The sequence below is a fragment of the Callionymus lyra genome, chromosome 1, assembly GCF_982586985.1.
Source record: "Callionymus lyra chromosome 1, fCalLyr1.hap1.1, whole genome shotgun sequence".
Taxonomy (NCBI): domain Eukaryota; kingdom Metazoa; phylum Chordata; class Actinopteri; order Syngnathiformes; family Callionymidae; genus Callionymus; species Callionymus lyra.
Genome location: NC_141818.1, coordinates 15483087 through 15504949, shown reverse-complemented (window position 1 = coordinate 15504949; position 21863 = coordinate 15483087). Strand labels below are relative to the sequence as shown.

At 37.6% G+C, this 21863-nt stretch overlaps 1 protein-coding gene across 11 annotated transcripts in view; it reads left to right on the top strand.

Moving 5' to 3' along the window:
• The window catches only part of trpm3 (transient receptor potential cation channel, subfamily M, member 3), a 160939-nt gene that overhangs the window by 98115 nt on the left and 40961 nt on the right, over window positions 1-21863 (top strand). For all 11 annotated transcript variants that reach the window (XM_087794731.1, XM_087794729.1, XM_087794726.1 and 8 more), the window contains exon 9: window positions 16433-16505. In XM_087794731.1, coding sequence (XP_087650857.1) covers window positions 16433-16505 — 73 coding nt within the window. The remainder of the gene's footprint in view (window positions 1-16432; window positions 16506-21863) is intronic.

The window sequence follows — 21863 nt, the reverse complement described above, 5'->3', positions numbered from 1 at the left end:
AAGTCTCAGGACTCGCAACTTGTGGCTGTGACTACTTATGAATGAAACATCAATCCATTCTGTTTTGATTTGTCACTTTATATTTGGTTGGTTATTTTACATACCTTGTGTTTGTATTGAAATAGAAACAGCTCCAAAAGTGTCACGTTATATTCCTTGTTTACGACACAAAATATCGTGACACCTAGAGGAACCCATTATTGTTAAATCTTCTGTTTCAGTGTCAAACTAGAATCGTCTGCCTTCCATTAAAAAAAAACGACCTTTTCCGAAAAGTCGAAGTGTCAGGGATTGATGAAACTACAGTTTTAAAGGCTTTTCAATAATGCATTTATTATTAATGATTGAATAGGTCAAGGGCCAGTCTGAATAGCTTGAATGGCAGGATCTGGCCAAAATTCAAATTACAAATTACAATTGTAATCGTTACGATCACAATGGAGGTATTGGATGTTTTTAAGTGTGTCTTTTTGATCAAATATGTAGATTTAGACAAGTTAGCGCGTTAGCTACATGAGTATGGACATACTTTTTTGCCTATGACTCTAAAAAGGAACAATAATCCTAACACTTAGTTAACATGAGGATGAAAAGAAAAAAAAGAATTTGGGTTGAACTATCACTTTAAAGGGCACCTAATCTGTTGATTTAAGTGTCTCTTAAATTGATGTAGGACCTCTATTATACTCATCAGTATGTTTCTTTAGCACAAAACTCTTATTTAATAAATATATTTACACACATTTCCTTATTAGGTACATGTAGAGTCTGAAAAGCAGTCCGTTTCAGAGGCAAACGTTTGGTGAATCCAGCGTCAACTGAGGCTTGTTAATAAAGCAGCAGTACTCAAATTGACTCAGCCTCAAAACAATAACCCAAACCCGGGTCTTTCCAATAATACACAGGCGTGTTTAGGGCTTCTTGGGGAGGACATTTGGCCTATTCTGACGTCAGAATAGTCTTGCTGATAACAGTCTCGTTCTGTGAGATTTCAGACGGGGGAGAACTTTATTAAGTTACAACTTCAAATCGGAGCAACGTCATGATGAATGACCTACTGCATGTTGAAGAGGGCGACTTTAACATTAACACCATCTGAATAAGTCAGGAGAGTTGGGTTTTTCCTTTAAGTTAATAGCCCCGCTGTAGGTTATTGACCTTCCATAGTCATTTAATATCATTTATTTATTAATTATCTATGGATGATTACCTAAATGGGTTCTTGGGGGGTTGGTGTCTTTCCTAGCTTGAGGCGAGAGTGCATACACATGTTCACACCTACAGACATTTTAGAGATATACAATCCAAACTCTGTATGTTTAGTCTGTTGCAAACCAGCAACCTTCATGCTTTAAAGCACAACTACAATGCCGTCTAGTACTTCTCGTTGAATATTGTGGTTTGACGTTTATTTAGATTGCACCATGGAATGATTTGCAGTAAGTAAATAAGTGCAGACGTATCTCAATGTTAACTTGAAGTCCAGTTAATGTGAAAGACTGCAGTTTCTCTTGCACTTCCTTTCCTATAGAAACACATCTTGGGTTTGTTAGAGGAAATACATCTTGTTCTGAAGACGTATTTTCCCTCGTCAAGCACAGAAAAGCTCTAGGAAGATGTACGATAAGTTGTCGAGCGGAGAGAAGCCTCTCAGCAAACTCTGCTGTTCATCAGTTTAGGAAGACAGATAGTGTTGAAAGGAAGACAGTTCATCACAGTTGCAACTCCCCGGGAGAGACCGTCCCATCAAGATAGCTCTTAAGAGAGCTCATGAGGTGAGGAAGAATCCTCCGGTGTCGACTCAAGAGAAACCTCTGGCGCATGCTAATAACTCTGTTGACAACTCTATTAAAACACTCAAGACCACAGGGACACAGCCACTGCTGACCAAACTGTACTTGTAGTTCAGAATAGTTCATGATGTGATCTCAGAGTCGGAAAAAACATTCTTCATAAAACAAATAATACTAAACATCTAACATAACTCAGAAAGAGTGATAATTATCTTTTAAATCAAGCTTGTCTAAAGTTTTTTAGTCGGATTAAAATGCTCATGAAATGCTTTCATTTTGGCTCACCAGCATTGTTAACTACAAAATTGAAATTAGCGACTTTAAGTGAAGAGCCCTTCACTGCTATTAAGGCACTGAAATTGTTCCCATCTGAATTTTTATTTTAACCATTTGTGTTTTAAAAATTGCAACGTTTTAAAAATATATATATTTTATTAAAGCATCTGTGGGTAGTTTTGGGTACCTTAATATTTTTGTACTAAAATAACTAGTTTAATGACTCATATACCGTGACTTGAGGTATTTTGTGTGATTTTTATTTTCACTGTAAAGTTTCTTGTGGATGGTGTGACCGGGATGTAGCAACTTTTGCAACGGTTAGCGAGTGCTCATGGGAAATGTGGTCTCCCGTCGGGCTAAATACAACCGAACGACTGGCATCGCTCGATTAAAAATCGCATAGGGCTGATTTAAGAATTAACATTTAACACAATTTTTTCTTATATTTTTGTTAACAGAATAAATTAAGAAAAAATAAATAAAGTAATAACAGTGTAAATCCAAATAACAGAAACCCGACCTCCCCGGCTCAATGCTTATTACATGAATGAAATGTCATCTTCATCTTCATTTACTTTGGTTGACAACATATTGTTATTACCTTTAGTCCGGCAAACATCGCTGTATCTTAAAAAATAGATCGAAAATACATTCCATTTAAGATAAGTAAAAATAAATAATCAAATAATAATAATAAATAGCATGTTAACCTTTTTATGTTTTACAATAAAAAAAAAATGCACATGTCATTTGCTAAAAACAATTGAAAGCCTTCTGACAAACTGTCAATTGAAAAAGGAGACTTTGTGGTGAAGTATGTTAGCATCGCAGTAGTAGCATCGCAGAGCTGAGCTTTTTGCCAATACATTCAGACGATAAGAAAGATGGGGGATTTTTGGATTATTTTTTAATCATTTGTAGTAACTTTATTAAACATCATAAACAATCTTTCTTTTAACACTATATGTACAGAGGAATCTTACAAGACCTGAACACATGCTTAAAGGTGTCGTTGTGTACCAAATAATAAAGAACATGCAAGAGAAAACACAAGGAATTAAGCTCAGCAATGATCTCGCAGCACGTCAGTGGATTGATTGGTTCCACAGTAGGGCTCCAGTAGCTGACGGATGCTCAGCCCGCCCCGGTCTCTGAACACAATACACGAAAAAAAACAACAATATAGTGAATCATTTAGCTGAAGCAGCTGTAGAGAAGAGATAATCTCATCCTGCGTCTCTTAACTTCACACAACCTCGGCTGTACAGTTAAATGATCCATTCCCTGAGACTTGTCTCCATCTGCTGAGAGAGCCTCACTATTTGGAAGATGGAGAAAAGCTCTAGAAGTTCTTTTAAATTGTTTATTTTTTAAATAATAAAGCAAAATAAATGCAGTTTAAACCGATCATTGCTTTTATGTATATAAAATGTAATTACATCATGAATTTCATAGTGTTTCCTTTCTGGCTTCAGCTTACCAAGTGGCAGATTTTCATGTGAAAACCAATTTTTCTAGCCTTCTGTTTGTGTGATGCATGTAAGATATTCAAGCAGGACATGGTACAGCATGTTTATAGACAAACTACATATCCTATCTGAAGATAATCTTTACATGGAGTGGCTGTAGATCAGCTTAGCCGATTAGTTTCCCCGTGTAGCCGCATGAAAACCTCACATCAAATGTTCATGTTTAGATGAAACCATGACAAGCAGGTACATAGATATTAAAGCAAAATGACTGCACAAGCAACAAAAAGATGAAGAAATTAAAGCAAATGTAGGATAAATTACAAAATATAGCAAGAAACTATCAGATGTAGCAACAATTTGTGGTGGATGGAAATTGTGAGAATCTTTTAATCTAAAAACTAAAAAATTGTTATATATTATATATATTGAAGATTAAATCATGAGGTTATGATAAAATAGTTAATATAAACAAAAGCTGCATAATATTTAGTCATGAGTATTAAGGAAATATACATCTAAAGTATCAAAAGTCACTAATCTGGTAGATTAGATCTAGTTGCCGGAGTCACTGTTTCCTCTCGTCCTCAGTCACTGTCAAGAATTTTCCCAAAATCTGGCAGTTTCTATGGATATTTTTTTTTGGTTTTATTTAATACTAGTACCAAGTATGTACTTTAGGCCAGAACAGTATTGTTCAAACGTGCCCCAAAATAGTGTTTATATAATGGAATACAAGTTTACTTTCTCAAGGTAGATGTTGTTTAATAATGGCAAGAAATATTCAGAAAAAAAAACTATTTATAAGTAAGTAAGTAAGTAATATTTATCTATATAGCGCTTTTCGAGACCAGGGTCACAAAGCGCTTAAACAATCAAAACAATACTCAAAAAAGTACATACTTTAAAGATCAAGATAATACTGAGAACAACACAGGAGTTCGAGAAATTCAAGGAAAAGCCTGAACAAATAGAAACGTCTTAAGATGTTTCTTAAAGGAGTCAGTAGACTCCATCAAGCGCAAAGAGAGAGGAAGATCGTTCCAAAGCTTAGGAGCAACAGCCTGAAAAGATTTCTCTCCTCTGGTCCTGAGCCGTGTGCGTGGAACCATAAGTAGATTCTGATCCACAGACCTCAGAGCCCGAGCTGGGGTGTAAGGCTGGATCAGATCACTGATGTAAGGAGGAGCCTGACCATGAATAGATCTGAAAGTAAGAACCAGAATTTTAAAGTTGATCCTGAAAGAAACTCGAAGCCAGTGAAGAGTTTTAAGGACCGGAGAGATGTGAGTTCTTCTACTTGAGCGGGTCAGAATTCTCGCTGCAGAGTTCTGAATCAACTGCAGACGAGACAGCTCCTTCTTGTTAAGACATGAAAACAAATTGTTACAATAGTCCAGACGAGTACGAGTATAAGCATTATTAACATTAACATCCATTTTCAATTTGAAAACACTACAACGTTTTGATTTTGTGAGCCAGAAGAGGCCTGTTGGAGCCACCGATTACAAAAGGTTCTATAATAGAAGACATAAAATAAAATAATTTTGTTAGGTTAGGTAAAACTTTATTGATCCCTCGGGAGGTCTCCTTCGGGAAATTGTTTTTCCAATTAAACATTGTCCAAAGTTTCAATCAACCAATAAAAACTATTTTGTGTATATATGTGTATTCATGTGTCATTCACCTTCAGTCGCCCCATTTTTAATTCAGAATGCAAGAAAAAGTTTTAGCTCCATTTTATAGCATCATTTTGTAGTATCCTGACTTAACGCCTTATTCAACTTTTAATCAATCCATGTTTCTTATTATATTAATGCTATATTAGTTCTAGATTCTGTTCTTGAAGATCACCTACCCTACCTTTAACAGAAGCCACAATTCCTGAGGTCGTCCTTTTTTCTTTTTCTTTTGTTTCAAGAACAGGAAGTTGAATTAGAGAAATCCGTCAAGTTGTTTTTGAAATCCTGTGTTTACGGCTTTTGTTGTGAAAGCCTCACCAGTGAATCTTCCACATGGGTTTTATTCGCCTGCTCCACACTGGGACTCTCACAAAGCCCAGTTGATTAAAGTAGTTGAACCAAAGAAGCAGTTTCCATGTGTCATCTCACTTTCTTTCCCCGTCACTGCCGTCTCCGGTCTGCCGTTTATCTTCGGGGATTGGACCCGGAGGTGCTCCAGAGGTTTGAGTGGAAGATTAGAATAGTGAGAATAAGTCATGGAAAAACATATACGGGGGCCCCGAGTCATCTTCAACACTGCAGGAGAAGACCTTATTTGTGGCGTAGAATATAGAGATGTGGTTCACGACAACAGTGAGAAGAACCAAATGAGACAGTTCTTTGCCAGAAGGTTTGAGATGTAAATGAGTGGAAGGATGTTATCGGCTGATGGAAAGAGGTGATAAATACTGTCGCACAGGTGGCTTGTTGAATGCATGAGGAGGAAAAACACATCACAGAAGTGTGGAAGACAACATTTCTATGAAGAAATGGAGTGAAAAAATGAACCTTTCAAACTCCCTCCTTTAATCTATTGAGAGAAAAAGTCCATCAGTAGCAGTGGAGCATAAACCAGTGAGATTATGGTACATTTTCATAGGTGTTTGAAGTTTGGAATTCGGGACAGATTTAAAGTCTCTGGTGTGAGCAGGAAAGAGAGGACGCTCAATAGGAGAGTGTTCTGCTGCCAGCTGACTTTAGGGAGCCACAAGCGCCCCAAATGAAACTAAAAAACACTTAAGTTTATACTTCAAATGAGGCTGAAAAAATGACTCAAGTGGTGCGGAATGAGTAAGGAGAGGTTCAAGTATATAAAAGTAAACAAGAAATACGAATGTAGGTTTCTAGAATATGTTTTTTATTATTGTGTGATATGAGTGAAAAAAAAAACAAGCTCTTGAAAAGTCGACTCGGACCTGACAGTGCAAACAATGTCGAGTTGTGCAAACAAGCTTGGATTGAATCCAGCGCCTTGTTCGCTCGTGCCTAGTCGGAATAAGTCGAAATGAGATGCAGCGGAGGGTCTGTCTGAGTGCCAGGTTTCCCCTGCTACTCTACTTCTGGCTGCTCCATTGGAATTTTGGAAAGTTAACTGGCAAGACGAAATTTCATGTTTGGCTTCTTTTTTTTCTCCGCTTCTTATTTTATTCATGTTTACATCCGCAGCCCTTTTACTTCCTTTATCGTACTCCTGCAGTTCTTTTTCTGTGACGGAACTTTCCATTTCCTGTTTACTCTGCAATATATTTTTTAGGTATTATGTGATTTCTAGCTTTAAAATATGATTTTTTTTAGTCAGATAATTCAATATATCATTGCTTCGGCAACTGAAAAAACAAGTTAACCTACTGTGTTTAACTTATCCTGGGTTAACTAAAGACTTCCATAGGTATTACATGAGTAATTATGCCTTATGCATGTTTGAAAAGACCTTTAATTAAGGTTTAACAGGTTAAATTCCTTCTTAAAATGACATTAGCGTTAGCATAGATGAGATAAATTACATTTCATTTTGGGACATTTTATGTTATGTGAAGCTGCAAGACAAATAAACAAGTAACTAATATTGTCTTAATATAAGAGGAAAACTAAACTTTGGTGTTAAAAGAAAGAAAATTGAAATGAAATTTTCAAGCAAAGTACAAAATTACAAAATTACACTATTAAACAATTTCATTTTGTAAACATTCATTTAATTATGAACTATAAAAGGACAATAACGTACAAGAGTGAAATAATTTAACCTAATACCAGAATATTTAAAAAAGATAATGAGGTTCTCAAACAAAGACACTTAAACTAGTTATAGTTCGCCTTGACTTGATGTGAAAATTAAGAATAGATTTAAAAAAAGTAGAAAATAAAATGTTTTTTTATCTCGTCCTACACAATCAGTTTTAGAGTTTTACTCATGTACATGCATCAGTATATCTATTTATTCAATCAAGTTTTTACTTGGGGAGCCTCATGGAAGGTCTTTATTGTATATCGCAGTTTAGAAAACTAAAGGGTCTTTTTTATGTAAAAGTCTCTTTCTCTATTTTCTGTATAAGTTAGACCTCCAATTTGTAAGATATCAAAACATTTTAATTACTTCTAGGGTGTTTGACATGATTATAAATACAGTTTAAAATCATTTAAAATGTGTAAAGTAAAGCCAAGACATTTATCATAAAAGGAAAATATCATACCGACAAATATATTCTACAGCATATTGTTGTTTTGCAAATAATTCTTGAATATCTGATATTTATATTTAACTGTCAGTTTTCTGCCTAGTTTTGAGTTCCGAATGCAAAACAAAGTTTTAGCTCATGTTGTCGTGGCCTTTTATAGTTTTTAAATTTGTATGTATTTGTTTTCGATTGTTCAAGCGCTTTGTGACCCTGGTCTAGAAAGGCGCTTTACAAGTAACTGTTACTTACTTACATTTTATAGCATCATTTTGTAATATCTTTAGTTAACGCCTTTGATTTTTAAAATCAATTTCTGTATTTTTTTCCCATTACATTATTGCTATATTAGTTTTATATTCTTGAAGATAGTCACAATTCCTGAGGTTGTTCTTTTTTCTTTTTCTTTTATTTCACTGAGGAACAGGAAGTTCAACTAGTTCTGCAGCAAGAATTCTGACCCGCTCTAATAGAAGAACTCACATTTCCCCGATCCTTAAAGCTCTGCATTGGCTGCCAGTTTCTTTCAGTATCAATTTTAAAATTTGTGTTCTTACTCTCCGAGCTATTCATATTGTTTTGCAACTTGTGCTTGAATATTTGATATTTCTACGTGTGTGACCCACAAATATCTCGATATTTTTCACCCTTTATTAAATATTTATGTGCTCAGTCAGTCGTCACAAATGTACAGAGCTAAATATGTAATACAGTTTAACGTATAGAACAGGTTGTCGTGTGAAGCTTTTATCGCTCACAGTCCTGTGTATCGGCCGTACTGCCATGAATAATGGAGAATCGAGAAACTATTGTATGATTAATATGACTGAAATATTAAAGAGGACGTCCCAGAAGAAGGGAGGATGCCGGGCGGGCAAACAAAGTGGGTATAGAGTCGTGTTTTAACAGAGTCAATGAAGCTGAACGCTAAACACAAACAAGGATAACTAGTCCAGAACTCTGGCCAGAGAAGCGTTCCTTTTGTATTGATTTAAATTGTTTAAAAAACTAACGTTTAATGCTTCCATCCACACCCGGTTGTGTTGTTGTGTACTTGTCAAGTGTGCGGTTGTCTGAATACTTTCTAATCAGCCCCGGCTCACTGAGGCATGCGGGCGACTTTGCTGATCCTCTAAGCATGTAGCTTAGCGCCCGCCAAGATCCAGGAATCCCCCCAACAGTCACCGAGAGAAAGATTGCGCTCCCTCTCTTTTCATTTCTAATATCCTCCTTCAATATGTCGACAACAGAACGCCCTCCTCCCGGCTCCCTCTTCCCATTTCCCGCCGACTATAGCCAATCCCTCCAAATCTTCGTGGTCTCTTCTTCAGCCACTTCTTCTTATCGTTCCGCCTCCTGCTCCCCCTCTTCTTCTCTTGTCATCGGAGAGATGGAGTGTGACAGACTCCGGTCAGGGTCCTGTCTTTTCCTTGTTGACCTCCAAGGTGACGAGTGTCAGGTTGAAGGCTGGGAAATGTCAAAAATGATTCCTAGGAGAAAAGGGTAAAGGTTTTCCAGTTGTAGGAAGAGGAATTACTGATTCCAATTGAATTCCGGGATCATGTGTGAATAACTTTTGACGATGACCAGGACGAAGTGGAGCCACGTGAGGCTGTTCGCCGGTTCAAAATGCATCGAATTTTCGGAGAGGAGACAGAATTTTGTGATAGTTTCGTAAGACGGATGCAGACGTCCGTATAGAAGCAGATTTATTCCTGTGGTCTTCTTGCATTTTCACACGTTAATAAAACACACTTTCGCTGCACCACTTCTCATCTGCCAATGATGCGTTCAATAATGACAGGACTGCTACGGTGCGTTCAAGAGCGAAGGATGTATTGTAACGAAACGAAAACATTATTACTGAATGGGTCTTCACTTCTATCGACAAACTAACTCACAGAAAACACACAGGCTTTCAATTAGTCAATTAGCTTTAATTATTGATTATTATTATTTACATTTGACATGTTTTTATGCACTGTCCCTTTTATAATAAAATCCCTGTAAACGTTCTCATATTTCATGCATAAGACTTAGAATTAGCTTTCATTAGAGAAAACTTTACAACAATTCACAATTTTATAAATCTTTCAGCAGATCATTTAATTTGATTTGTTATTGTGGTGCATCCCTAGACATTAATGATAATAATAACACATGCCTTTTCCCCTAAATACATTTTTTATTCATATTGTCCTCAATTTTCCCACTCTTTATTTAAATTTGTTTTACTTTTACTTACGTTTTTTTAATAGGGATTAATTGAAAAATTAGTAAAACATTTTAAATCTATGTTTTAAGACATTATAGAAAACACCTGATTCATACAAAACACCTTTTAATAAACTATATTAAATCAGATGACATGATAATAAACAAACAAACCTCTTGAAAGTTGATCATGAAAAACATCTTAATTAATAAGAATTGTATTAACCTTCCTTTAGCAAACTCTCACTACAGTCTCTAGATAATTCCATGTCTTCTAGTTGTGAGTATTTCAAGCTAATTTGTTCCGTCACAAACCAGAGTCTGAAACAATCATTGAAGCGACTGAACATGAATGAAGTCATGATTTGAATTACTAAAGACTTGTATTTAAAGCTAATGTGAATCTTTAAGACGACAAGTTATTTAATTTATGCTGTGACACAACATGGAAAAAACTAACAATTATTGTAACTCTTTGATTTATTCCTCTGATAGCAACTTATGTAAATGATCCGCAAACAAACAAAACAGCAGCTGTTCCGTCCTAGCAAGAAAACCCTCATTCCTAGAGTGGGCACTTTCCTCGGGAACACCTCGGCTCGCTCCGTTTGTGGCAAGATGATGAAAAATACTTGGAAGCCGTCTGTTTACCGAGCACACACTCATTGATGTCCCGCTGTAGGGTCATTGGGATTGAATTAGATCCTGGAGTTGTCACATACGTAGGTTGTGGTTGTTTGCGGAGGATTACTGATGAGAGATAGAGCACATTCCCTCAGGGTCACCTTGGGAATAAAAAAAGGGAGGAAGAAGAAAGACAGGAGGAGGAAGCTGCTGAAGGAAGGGGGGGAGTTTGCAGAAACATGCCAGTGGGAGGTTGTTGTAGGATTAGTGGATGAGAGAGCGCATGTGTGTGTGTGTGTGTGTGTGTGTGTGTGTGTGTGTGTGTGTGTGTGTGTGTGTGTGTGTGTGTGTGTGTGTGTGTGTGTGTGTGTGTGTGTGTGTGTGTGTGTGTGTGTGTGTGTGTGTGTGTGTGTGTGTGTGTGTGTGTGTGTGTGTGTGCGCGGTGTGTGTGTGTGTGTGAGACCAGAGGTAGAGAAGCCTACAGGGAGAAACACACAGAAACCTTCCCTGTAATCATCATCTTTCCTCGATGACACTTTCATTCGTCTGTGGTTCTGAAGGAAGTGGGAATAAGAGGAATTTTCTATTCCTACACAGTAGTCGAGGGATTCCCACAGTGTGGAAAAATAACTGATTTATGACCAAATCTTTTTAATGACGCCGGATTTAAAGGATTAATTCACTTAATCTGTTTCTTGTTGTATTTTTTTTTTGTAACTGTGGGTAGCATTAAATATGTTGTATTGCGATAAAGACGAGATGCAAGATTTCAGGAATTTAAACCTTAATCCCCTGTTTAATGACAATAATCAGGATGCTTAAGAAACACACACTCACCTGTGTGTGACAAACATTTATGGTGCTTTGAGGTGTCACATGAACACACTGAAGCACAATATATTAAAGAAAAATAAAGAAAGAACTAGTTAACATATGGGTAAGAAAAGATGATCCGTAATCCAGATTACGATCGTATTCATCACTCTTTATATTTATTTGTTATCACCTAATTGAAGTGTATAGGTGTCAATCTAAGTCTGTTGACTCCTAAATATCTCAACTAAATTGCTAGAAAATTATTATGTAGATTACTGACCTCTAGGTAAACGTTTATTTATTTGGGAGGGGGGAAAACACGATCAGGTCAAAGGGCGCTGAAGGTAGGGGGGCAGAAGACCCCCTGAAAATTGAAATATTTCCAATTTCCGTAAATTTAAACCAGATGTGAGATTTCTAGATGTTAATTTTAAGGAGGGGGGAAAAGGGAAAAAAAAACCATTATGAATATTGAGATATTAAAGATAAGATTAAAGAAGATTAAAAACAATTATGTTAGACGTACTGGCCTCTCGTGAAGATTTTCTTTAATCTCCATACGTCTGTGGATTATTTACAGGTATTTCATCTAGTTAATTTACATTAAGTTACATTTGTGGGGGTTTTTCTGTTCGTTCAGAAAACGACTTCAGAGTATGGAAATTTACTGGAAATGTTGATAATGGAACAAGGTTGCTTTTATTTTTAGAATGTTTGTGAAGTTCCATCTGGTTACAAGAGTAATTGTATGCACTTGCGAGCAGCTGCTGCTGCTCCCTCAAATTAGAATAAACAAAAAAACAGTTTTTATTTTTTTTAAACAACACAACATCAGATCACTCAAATAAATATATTTTCATGTTGCTCTTGCTAAATGAAGCCAAGCTAATGTGATGGTTTTCGCGATAAAGTGGTCCCTTTACAATGCAGGGGGTTACGTTCTTAACCCTTGTGTTATCTCAGGGTCAAGGTGACCCGGATGTCTTATCCTTACCTTGACCCAGAGAGAACACAAGGAATACTGCAAAAACATTTTCTTTCAGGCCTTCGGGTCACCTCGACCCTTAGATAACGCAAGGGTTAAAAGCCCCGCAATAATCTGCGTCATAGTGACCTTTTTCATTTTTACTTTTCAAATACATGTTGAGGAGTCATAAACCCTACCTTTCCCAAACCATCATTAACAGTTCCTACATTCTGACGCAGTTCATATACGCTTAAAAACCAACATCATTTTAACAACATGAAATTCTTAATGATTACTCATCCTGTAAAAATGTACAGTTCCTCTGGTCGTGCTGCCTCCCCACCATCGACTGTACTATCGTTTTCCTTAATTTTTATATACTGTATATTACAGTTTATTATTTATTTCATAGTGGTTCAATGTAGGGTTTTAGTGAAGGTGGCATGAGACTGACGGACTTGGACAAGTTGGAGAAAGTGTGTTATGGTTTTTGTTAAAGGGGAAGGAGATAGAGTTGACGGGAACATTGTGTTTTGAGGTTTGGTTGTTGTCTACAGCAGCATCTGAATCCATTAGAAAAAAAGGTTTTGTTTATTCATTCATTGTCCCAGTATCATAGGGCGAGAGGCAGGAGACACCCTGGACAGGACGCCAGTCTGTCGCAGGGCACACAAAGACAGACAACCATTCGCACACGCACTCATACCTATGGACAATTTCCCAAAGTTCTCAATCAACCACTGTATGTTTTTGGACTGTGGGAGGAAACCGGAGTGCCCGGAGTAAACCCACACACCACAGGGAGAACATACAAACTCCACAAAGAAAGGTTGGCTCGTCCTGGAATCGAACCAGCAAACCTTCTTGCTGTGAGGCTCCACTATGTTGTTCTCACAACCTTTAAATCATGGAAGTCGTTTCATTGGTTTGAACTCATGCTTTACAGTATAAAGTCCTGTGAAATGAGCTCCTTGGCAGAAGCATGCATCGTCTCACTGCTTTTCTAGTAAAAACACTAAATGGATCTTTCATGACGACTTAAATAATAATGTTCTGACCCGGTCTGTGATGGTGTTTGACGGCTCTAGTCCAAACCAAGACGCTTTCTCTGACGTAATCACAACATCCTCTTGTCAAATGTTTTTTTTTTTAGATTTTAAATAACAAACATGATGATCGAGACAGTCTTGAAACTTGCAGCCGGAAGGCAAATGTGCCTCACTCGCAATAGGTCCGATTGCTCATCCGACCGATTGGTGAATCAGTAAAAAAAAACACACACACACACTAATGATGGACGAGCCCACTCTCCTCAACAGATGGCTCCATAAATGTGTTGTTAACATCTATTGGAGTGAAGGCACAGAGGCATTCCAGCATATGATATTGTAGCCACCGGCCACAACATGGAGGGACTCACAGAGACACACACATAAACACACAAGCGCACACTGCGAGTGAACTTGGAACAACACATCATATCTCACACTGCACCAACAGCACAGTGAGGTTACCACTCGTGATGAGGGGTTCAATCGATACATTCACATCCCATTGCACTCTCATTTCACCTGGAGGAAGATTTTTTGATTACACTCATGCACACGCACACACACATGCACACCCACCTACACACATACAGTGGCATGTTCACACAAGTGTAACACAAGGTTTGATTTAAAGGAACAGCTGCTCTCCTTAAATGTTAAATCATGAACTACAGAATTTTTTGCTGAGCTTGGATTTTTTTATCAAAAAAAAAAGATTTCGGTCGGTCCTCACCGCAGCCTTGCTCAAGGGTTGGCAACAATGGCAGCCCCGGAGCCGCAGCTGAGACGGCAGCAACAATCCCACGGCTCTATGAAATGAAGCCATTTAGAGGGAGATGGGTGGAGAGCCGGGCTGCAGGAGAGGGAGTCAGGTGGGTGGAGATGGATGAGTATATGGGGAAGGATTAGATGAGAGGCTCGGCAGGCATTCAGAACACGCGTCGCCACCGTGGGGTGACCTTCACACATGTGTACACGCCAGAGTAAACATGTGCTGAAGAATACTACGACATCTGTCGCTTTTCTGTTTCCCCACTTTACCTGTAAAACACACAATCACCAAAAATACTTTGTTTCTAAAATAGACTTTCAGTTCAGAGCAGGTACAGTGTTTGTTTGTCCCTCACACGTCTAAAATATAGATATATTTTTATTTACTTTATTTCTATGGACTTTTATGACCTTTTTCCAAAGGGTCAACGTCTCCATCATCACAATTTGTTGAAGAAATGTGGAACAAGGATGATGCATTTTTATCTGTGTTCTGGATTACCGTCTGAATCCAAGAGCCTTTTGAAGGATTTGTCAGTCGGAGAGCTGCATCGCTTTCTGTGAGTGAGTTCTGGAAGTTTAGGATCAGAGTTCTTTTTATTGCCATTTTCAGCGCGAACCACCGAATAGGAATTTATTTAGGTATTGTTATGCAACATTGAAGTTATCAGGAAATTGAGAAAGTGATCACGAAATTAATTATAAAAAAACAATCACAATATTGGTAGAAATTTGCTACTTGGCAGAGGTCTGTGCTCTGTGAGCGCTCTATTAGATTTTAGTTTATTTTGAGAATTTTAATCGAGTTTTAAATAATCTCGTACATAAGCATTTGTTGGAATACAGTGATTCTATTTTTTCCTAAAGTAGCACCAAGCAAACCTCTTTCCTAGCATTTACTGTATGTATATCGATTAATTTTCAAAAAGCCGTGACTCGTGCTGAGGTCCCCTCTAGTCATTATTTTAAAAATGATTTCACTACATGACTTTGCCGAGGCAAGTAAGTGTGTCATGTGACCTAGTCTATGAAAGTCCAAACTGGTGAATCTAACTTCCTTGCAGCAGTGGGTCGGACACATTGTTTTCTTTTGGCTTTTCTTTTTGTTCTGGTTACCACAAAAAATCACAATAACTTCAATATGTAAAATTAGCCATTTTTTAAATGATAAAATGTCATGGATTAGGCTTGTATGAAAATATCATGTTTTTTTCCTTGCACAATACTATATCGATAATAAGCAGCACTGAATCAGCCGTCATTACGTCCCTCTCAGCTGGAAGAACGATGAAATCCCCGCAAAAGATCCTGGCGATGGCTGAGGGTGAGAGGATACAGACCAAAGTCAATTACTCAACAATACTACAAATATATCCTTGTTCCTAAAGTGTCACTATATATTTTAATACATCGTGTTGTTGCTCCTGTTTCGTAAAATGTATCGTATCGCCATATTCCTGCCAATACACACCTCTATTACAGATTTTACACTATTATACATTAGGAAACATATCCACTAAAGTCAAATATAATCTTAGTTTAATCTGTTCTCACTTCTGAATTAATGTAAAGGTTGTAAAAAATACATGAAAAGTACAGGTAATATAGACTTTGGGAAATGTAGCATTAACCTTTCTAGTAGTCGTTGATGATCCCAAACGCTGGCCCATGACTTCCCATCCTTTATAGTGGAAAAGTCAATGCTGGTCATAATGAAAAGGTCACACAGCCGACTCTCCCATTATCGTATCACCTGTTTAATGACAATTTTATAGCGTTCTATGCATTACAAGAACTGTGATAAGTGGTAGTAGTACCCACAATGTAAAATAAAAAAGTCCCTCATTTTATCAGAAAAGCTCACAAGCCAAGCGAGTAGCTCCTCCGGTAGCTCCGGGCCATGTTTTATGCAGCTGATAAGAAATGCTGTCTGATGTCGGAGCGATCTAACCTAGCATTGGAACTGAAATCCTCAAGTCAAAGTCGATGTGTGAGAAAAAGAAACCGATGTTTCAGTTCTCGCTCATGAGCAGAAAAGTCCTTTAATTCACCATTCATGCCTGCTCCGGAGTGAACAAGCGGTACAGTATGTGACACTTGGTCTCACTCAGCGCCGAAGGCTAAGAGAACACAACGTACATCCATTCACACCTGTTCCTCCTGAGACGCCCGTTTCATTCAATTTCCAACACCTTCACTCAAACCTGCTCATGCAATGAGCACAGAGAGTAAATGTACAGGAAAATCACCGACTCAACATGTCCGTCTCCTCTCAGATAACTGTCTTCCGGATGGGGTCAGAAGGTCATCAGGACATCGACCTTGCAATCCTCACAGCTCTACTCAAAGGTGAGTGTATTAATGTTCGGTTCATTCCACTTATTTCCTTTCTTTTCCGTCCGTAGCTTCAGAAAATGATTTTATATAAAGTCATCTTCACCTCTACTCAGTCAGAAAAACATGTGTCAACTTCGAAAGAAAACCATCATTTCTATGACAAATTTAGCGTTACCTTTACTCTGTTCTTTTTATGTGTAAGTTCAACTTAATATATTTCTATTAAATTTAAACAAATTGATCAACTTCTTTTGTCTAATTGGTATTTTATGTAAACACGTTAAAGTATACAGGTGCGTGCAAAATACATTTTATTTGGACGAATGGTAAAAATACAAGTATTTTGCAAACTGTAAATTGTAGTGCTTTAATCATTTTAATAAAGGTTGTCTATGGAACAGACAAGAAAAATTGTAAAAATCTGACTGATGAGGTCATGTTAAATTTCAAATGCTTGTGGCTGAATTTGTCAAATTATTTGATCAAATAATCTTTATCTTTCATTTTGTTTGGCAGTTTTAACGTACAGCAGCACGTTAGGTTATTTTTTTTCATTGCAATAAAAATCAACCTAACTTGCTGCCATTGACATAACAGGCAACGTATATACTGCACAGCTATATTTGGATTTAAAATAGATTTAAAATAAGTTTCCTTTGCCAAAAGAATAAACAAACTTTTTGATGAGAGCTGCATTAAATTAACTAAAACATCTTCATGGTATTTGAATTAAACATTGGAAGCATGACAAGAAACAGATGACAACATTTTAGAAGTGTTCCGTCTGGATTCAATTCAATTCAATTGTATTTAAAGTGTCTTATCATAACAAAGACACTTTACAGTGGAAGTAAGTCTATAGTGGAGAAAGGAAAATCAGATCCAGCAACTCAATAATGAGTGAAGCAAAGTGTGGCATTGGTGAGGAAAACTTCCTTTTAGAAGGCAGAAACCTCGAGCAGAACCAGACTCATTGTTGACGGCCTCCTGCTGTGATCGGCTGGGAGGAAGGATGGGGGGGTAGACAGATGGACGGAGAGAAGAGTGAGGGAGGATACAGTGAGAGAAGAGTCCATGGAGGTGCTGGAGAGAACTCTGGATCATTGACGTGGTGAAGATCCTCGATCAACAACAGCTCTGGAGGTGGAGCCCTGGAACTCCGGGAGAGAAATAAAAAGTGTGGGTTTAAACTGCGAGGGTGATAAATATAAGGCAGAAAAGGAGGATTTACAGAGCTTGGTGTCTAAAACTCCAGCATTCTAAGCCTATAGCAGCTTAAGAAGAACAAAAAGGGCTGATTAAGGCAGAGCCCGAAGCTTTATCGAAAAGTAAGGTTTTAAGATTGTTTTTAAACATAGAGAGGGTGTCTGCCCTTCGGACTGAAGCCGGTAGTTGGTTCCACATCAGAGGGGCTTGAAAACTGAAGGCCCTGGCTCCAAATCTTCATTTAGAAATTTACGAGTTTAGGGATCGTAAGGTCCTAGAGGGTTCATAAGTTTGGATTAGATCTTTAATGTATGTTGGTGCTAGGCCATGTAAAGCTTTATAGGTTAAGAGAAGGATTTGAAATTGTATTCTAAATTCTGCTGGAAACCAATGTAAAGAGGGCAGCACTGGGGAAATGTGGATTGCTGAAGGTTTAGAATGTTATGTTGTACAACTGCTCTTTATATTAATGTTTTAACTTACATTGAAAAACAAAAAAGTCAATATTTGTTCAGTATTGTTTTATGGTTGCTATGTGTGATTTAGAAAGACCCCTGACACTGCCCTTTTGACCCCCAGACATGGGTCTGAGTCCTTGTAATGGAAGCCCTTTTTCTGGGTTCCAATATAAATTCTCGAGGGTTGGAATTCAAATTGCTTTTTTTTGCTTCCTGGTGAAGGTAGGCTGTTGTATTCTGGGGTCATCTTGACTTGAGTGGAAACATAAAAGGTTCATGTCGGCCTATATAGAAGCTGTCAGGACAGACACAACTGATACATGACCTACAACTAATTTGTATGTAGTTAAAGGGGGAAAAAAGCATCAACCATACCTTTTGTATTAGTGGTTCTTTACAATATTTGAGCGATGAACAAGACAATCCTGACTGCAATCCTCATTATCTTGTTAGTCTCTCTGCCGCACAACAGAAAACACGTGTTCAGAGCTGCGCGTAGCAGGGAAGCATAATTGGGTCAGAAAAGTGAGAATTTCTGTTGTCCAGACAGACCAATTTAAGTCAGTCATTATGGTTCCCCATCCTCCCGACCCTATTTCCCACTTCATTGTTTCTCACCGCGCAATTTGCCTACACCCGCCTCACACGAACACGCACATGCATGTGCTCAGAAGGAAAGAGGATCTATTTATTCGATTGCGGATCTTTCTCAAACTGGTCCACCAGCAAAGGCAGAGAGCCCCCTGGGAAAGCTTAGCATCACATTGGAATGATTAACCATCTTACAAACTGTTCTGCAGATGAACATTTTTCCACTGAGACTTCCTAAAAAGGAATAAAAAAAGATTGTTGGAAGTGGACGAGTTGTGGATGTGTTGTACATAATTTATGTGAAGGAGAGGAGATGCTGTGTGTCGCAGGTCCATACATCACTCTGCTCTATAACGCATGCACTCGTGTCACTCTTGTGTTCTTATGTGGTTTCAAACCCTCAATCATGCTCTCATTGTGATGCTGCTTGTGTTGCTGGAGGTGTTTGTTATGTCAACAACTTCTATTAGAAAACCTTACAGAGAAAATAATGTGTTGATTTAAGTGTCTCTTAAATGGATGTTGGACTCTATTGTATCATCAGTATGTGTCTGTTTGTACAAAACCTTCTTTTAATTAAAATATATACATTAGAAAATGTGCTTAAGCCCCGCCCACTGAAAAAACTGTGTTTTTCTGGAGATTGGTCAGGCATTAAGGTTTGTCACCATTCCCAGAAGTCTCCACCTCCATGGGACTCATTGTATAAACAAAGCAGGGCGTGATAACAGCTGGTCGGAGGAGGAGTGACGCCATTCCTAAGTCATAATGGACTTACGTAACCTGTTGTTCGCCGGGATTGCAGACGGGGGAGAACTTTATAAAGTAATAACTTTAAATCATCGTCATGATGAGGGACTTACTGCATACTGGAGAGAAAGACTTCTACATTTGAGTGAGTCAGGAGAGTTGTTTTTTTCACATTAGTTGCCCTTTAAGGGGGGCTATAGCCTATACCAGTTTATTCTGGCGAGGGGCGGGGACACCCTGAACAGGACGCCAATCTGTCACAGGACACACAAACCATTTACACACTCACTCATACTTATGGACAATTTCTCCAAGTTCCCAATCAACGTCTGTATGTTTTTGGACTGTGGGAGGAAATCGGAGTGCTTAAAGTGATTAAAAACAGGATGAACACAATTTTAAAAAGCACTTATAATGACAACGTCATAATTTCGCACAATATTAATTCAGGGTGAGTGTACGTATTTGATCTGTGTGACATGCGATATGTCCAAAATGTCCTTTACTATTCCTAGGTTGCTAAATGATAATTTCATTGAATAATATGTGTTAATGAATGATTGGTTATTTTGTTTAAAATATCAATTAAAAAACAATATTAACCTCAAAAACTGTTTTTTTAAGAGGGCAACAAAAAGCTCATTGAATTTCGGCGTGTTTTTCACTGACCACTCTATAATAGTTTGCTGTACAGTTGTCACTCAAGCGTCCTGGGACAAGCTAATATATTCTCTTCTACTGCAGGCTAATCAATCAACTTCCTGTTGACAGCGGGACACATCCGTCAAACAAACCACAACCCCGGAGATATCTTACGAGGAAAAATAAAAATTCTAGTGGAACGTCGCTGTTTTTCCACGTAAAAAGCTCTGTCGACTAGATCCAAACACAAGTGACAACCTGTACTGCAGCGTGAAGTAAAAAAAACACCGTCTGTCAAACCTTCAAGGATATTGGTTCGGACTTTTTCATTTACTAGCTCAGCGAGAGAAAATCCAGAGGAGGAAAAAAAAACAACAATGAAGCAGAACAATAGAAGAAACTGCAGCTTAAGACAGAAGAAAAAAAAGAGAGCTGGAATAATTCATGACCTGCAGTCTGTGGATATCCAGAAGATCTGGTCTTTAAGAGCAGTTTGTAGCGAGCGTCCTGCGGCATAAGTGCAGTACAGTAGCAGCCTCTCAATAATGCAAGGTCGCTCTGATATCCACATATCTCCAGCAAAGTGCTTATTAGTGATGTCGGCGTCTCATTAATAAAAACCCTGACGTTAAGCTGCTTGTGAGTCCGCTCGGCGCCTTTGACGATTTGCACGTATTAGAGAAAAATCACAGGCGTACGAACGCCCGGGAGATGATGGTGCTTCACGGGAAAGTACATTTTTTAAACAAAGCCGCGATAAACAGTTTGGCTATCTTCTCGCCATTAGGGGAAACGAGTCCCTCTGTTTAGGTGAATTATTAATGCGAGGAAGGGATGAGAAGTTCAAGCATGGCTGATGAGACAACAACATCAGTTCTGTTTAGTCGCTTTTTTAACTATTAATATGATGGACACTATGTGAATTGAGAAAAAATCATGCTGTCAGTTTCATAATGTGTGTATAAAAGCATATTATAATCTCCTACATTTATATTTAAAATACATATAATGAATAAATATAAAGAGATAGATATTATGATTAACTTTATAGGGTGATGCAAATATCAAAAAATGTCAAAATATGCTAAATTCAATGATTAAAACAAAAAAGATTGGAGAAGAAAATTAATATATATTTTATGATAACACAAGTATAATTATCTAACAACTTATTTTAACATTTATAAACGGCTTATTATCATTAGCATTTTGTTCAGCATGAATGTTTTCTACCGTAGTTTACAGTTTATACAGAAAGAGAATTATTTCAGTCTCAGTTTGAATTATTGGAAACATCGTTTATGGTTCATCAACAATTAAAAACAAGAAAAATATTGCATCTTTTTGTGATGAAGTACCGTTTTTTCTGCATTAAGATTTTAAATTTCTCAAGACTCAAGGTTAATTCTACTCTATGTATCATGTCTTCCTGCTAGAAATGCATCTGTCTAATGTCTAAGCTTGACCTTCAAAAAAATCAGTATTGAATTTAATTTTTAGTTGGTATTTAAGGCTTTGGGGCCACTGTGTTTTGAATCATACGCATTAAAGGGGATTTCAGGAAAAAATAAAGGTTTTAGAATCATCTGGATGTGCTGACTCGGCAGCTCTCAGGTTAAAGACTGTGTAAATGAACTCTTGGTTTTGACACATTGGTGTTTTCACATTAGTTTTCGGGATTGAGCAGAAAACATTGATAAACAATGTTGGTGGTTTCAATCAA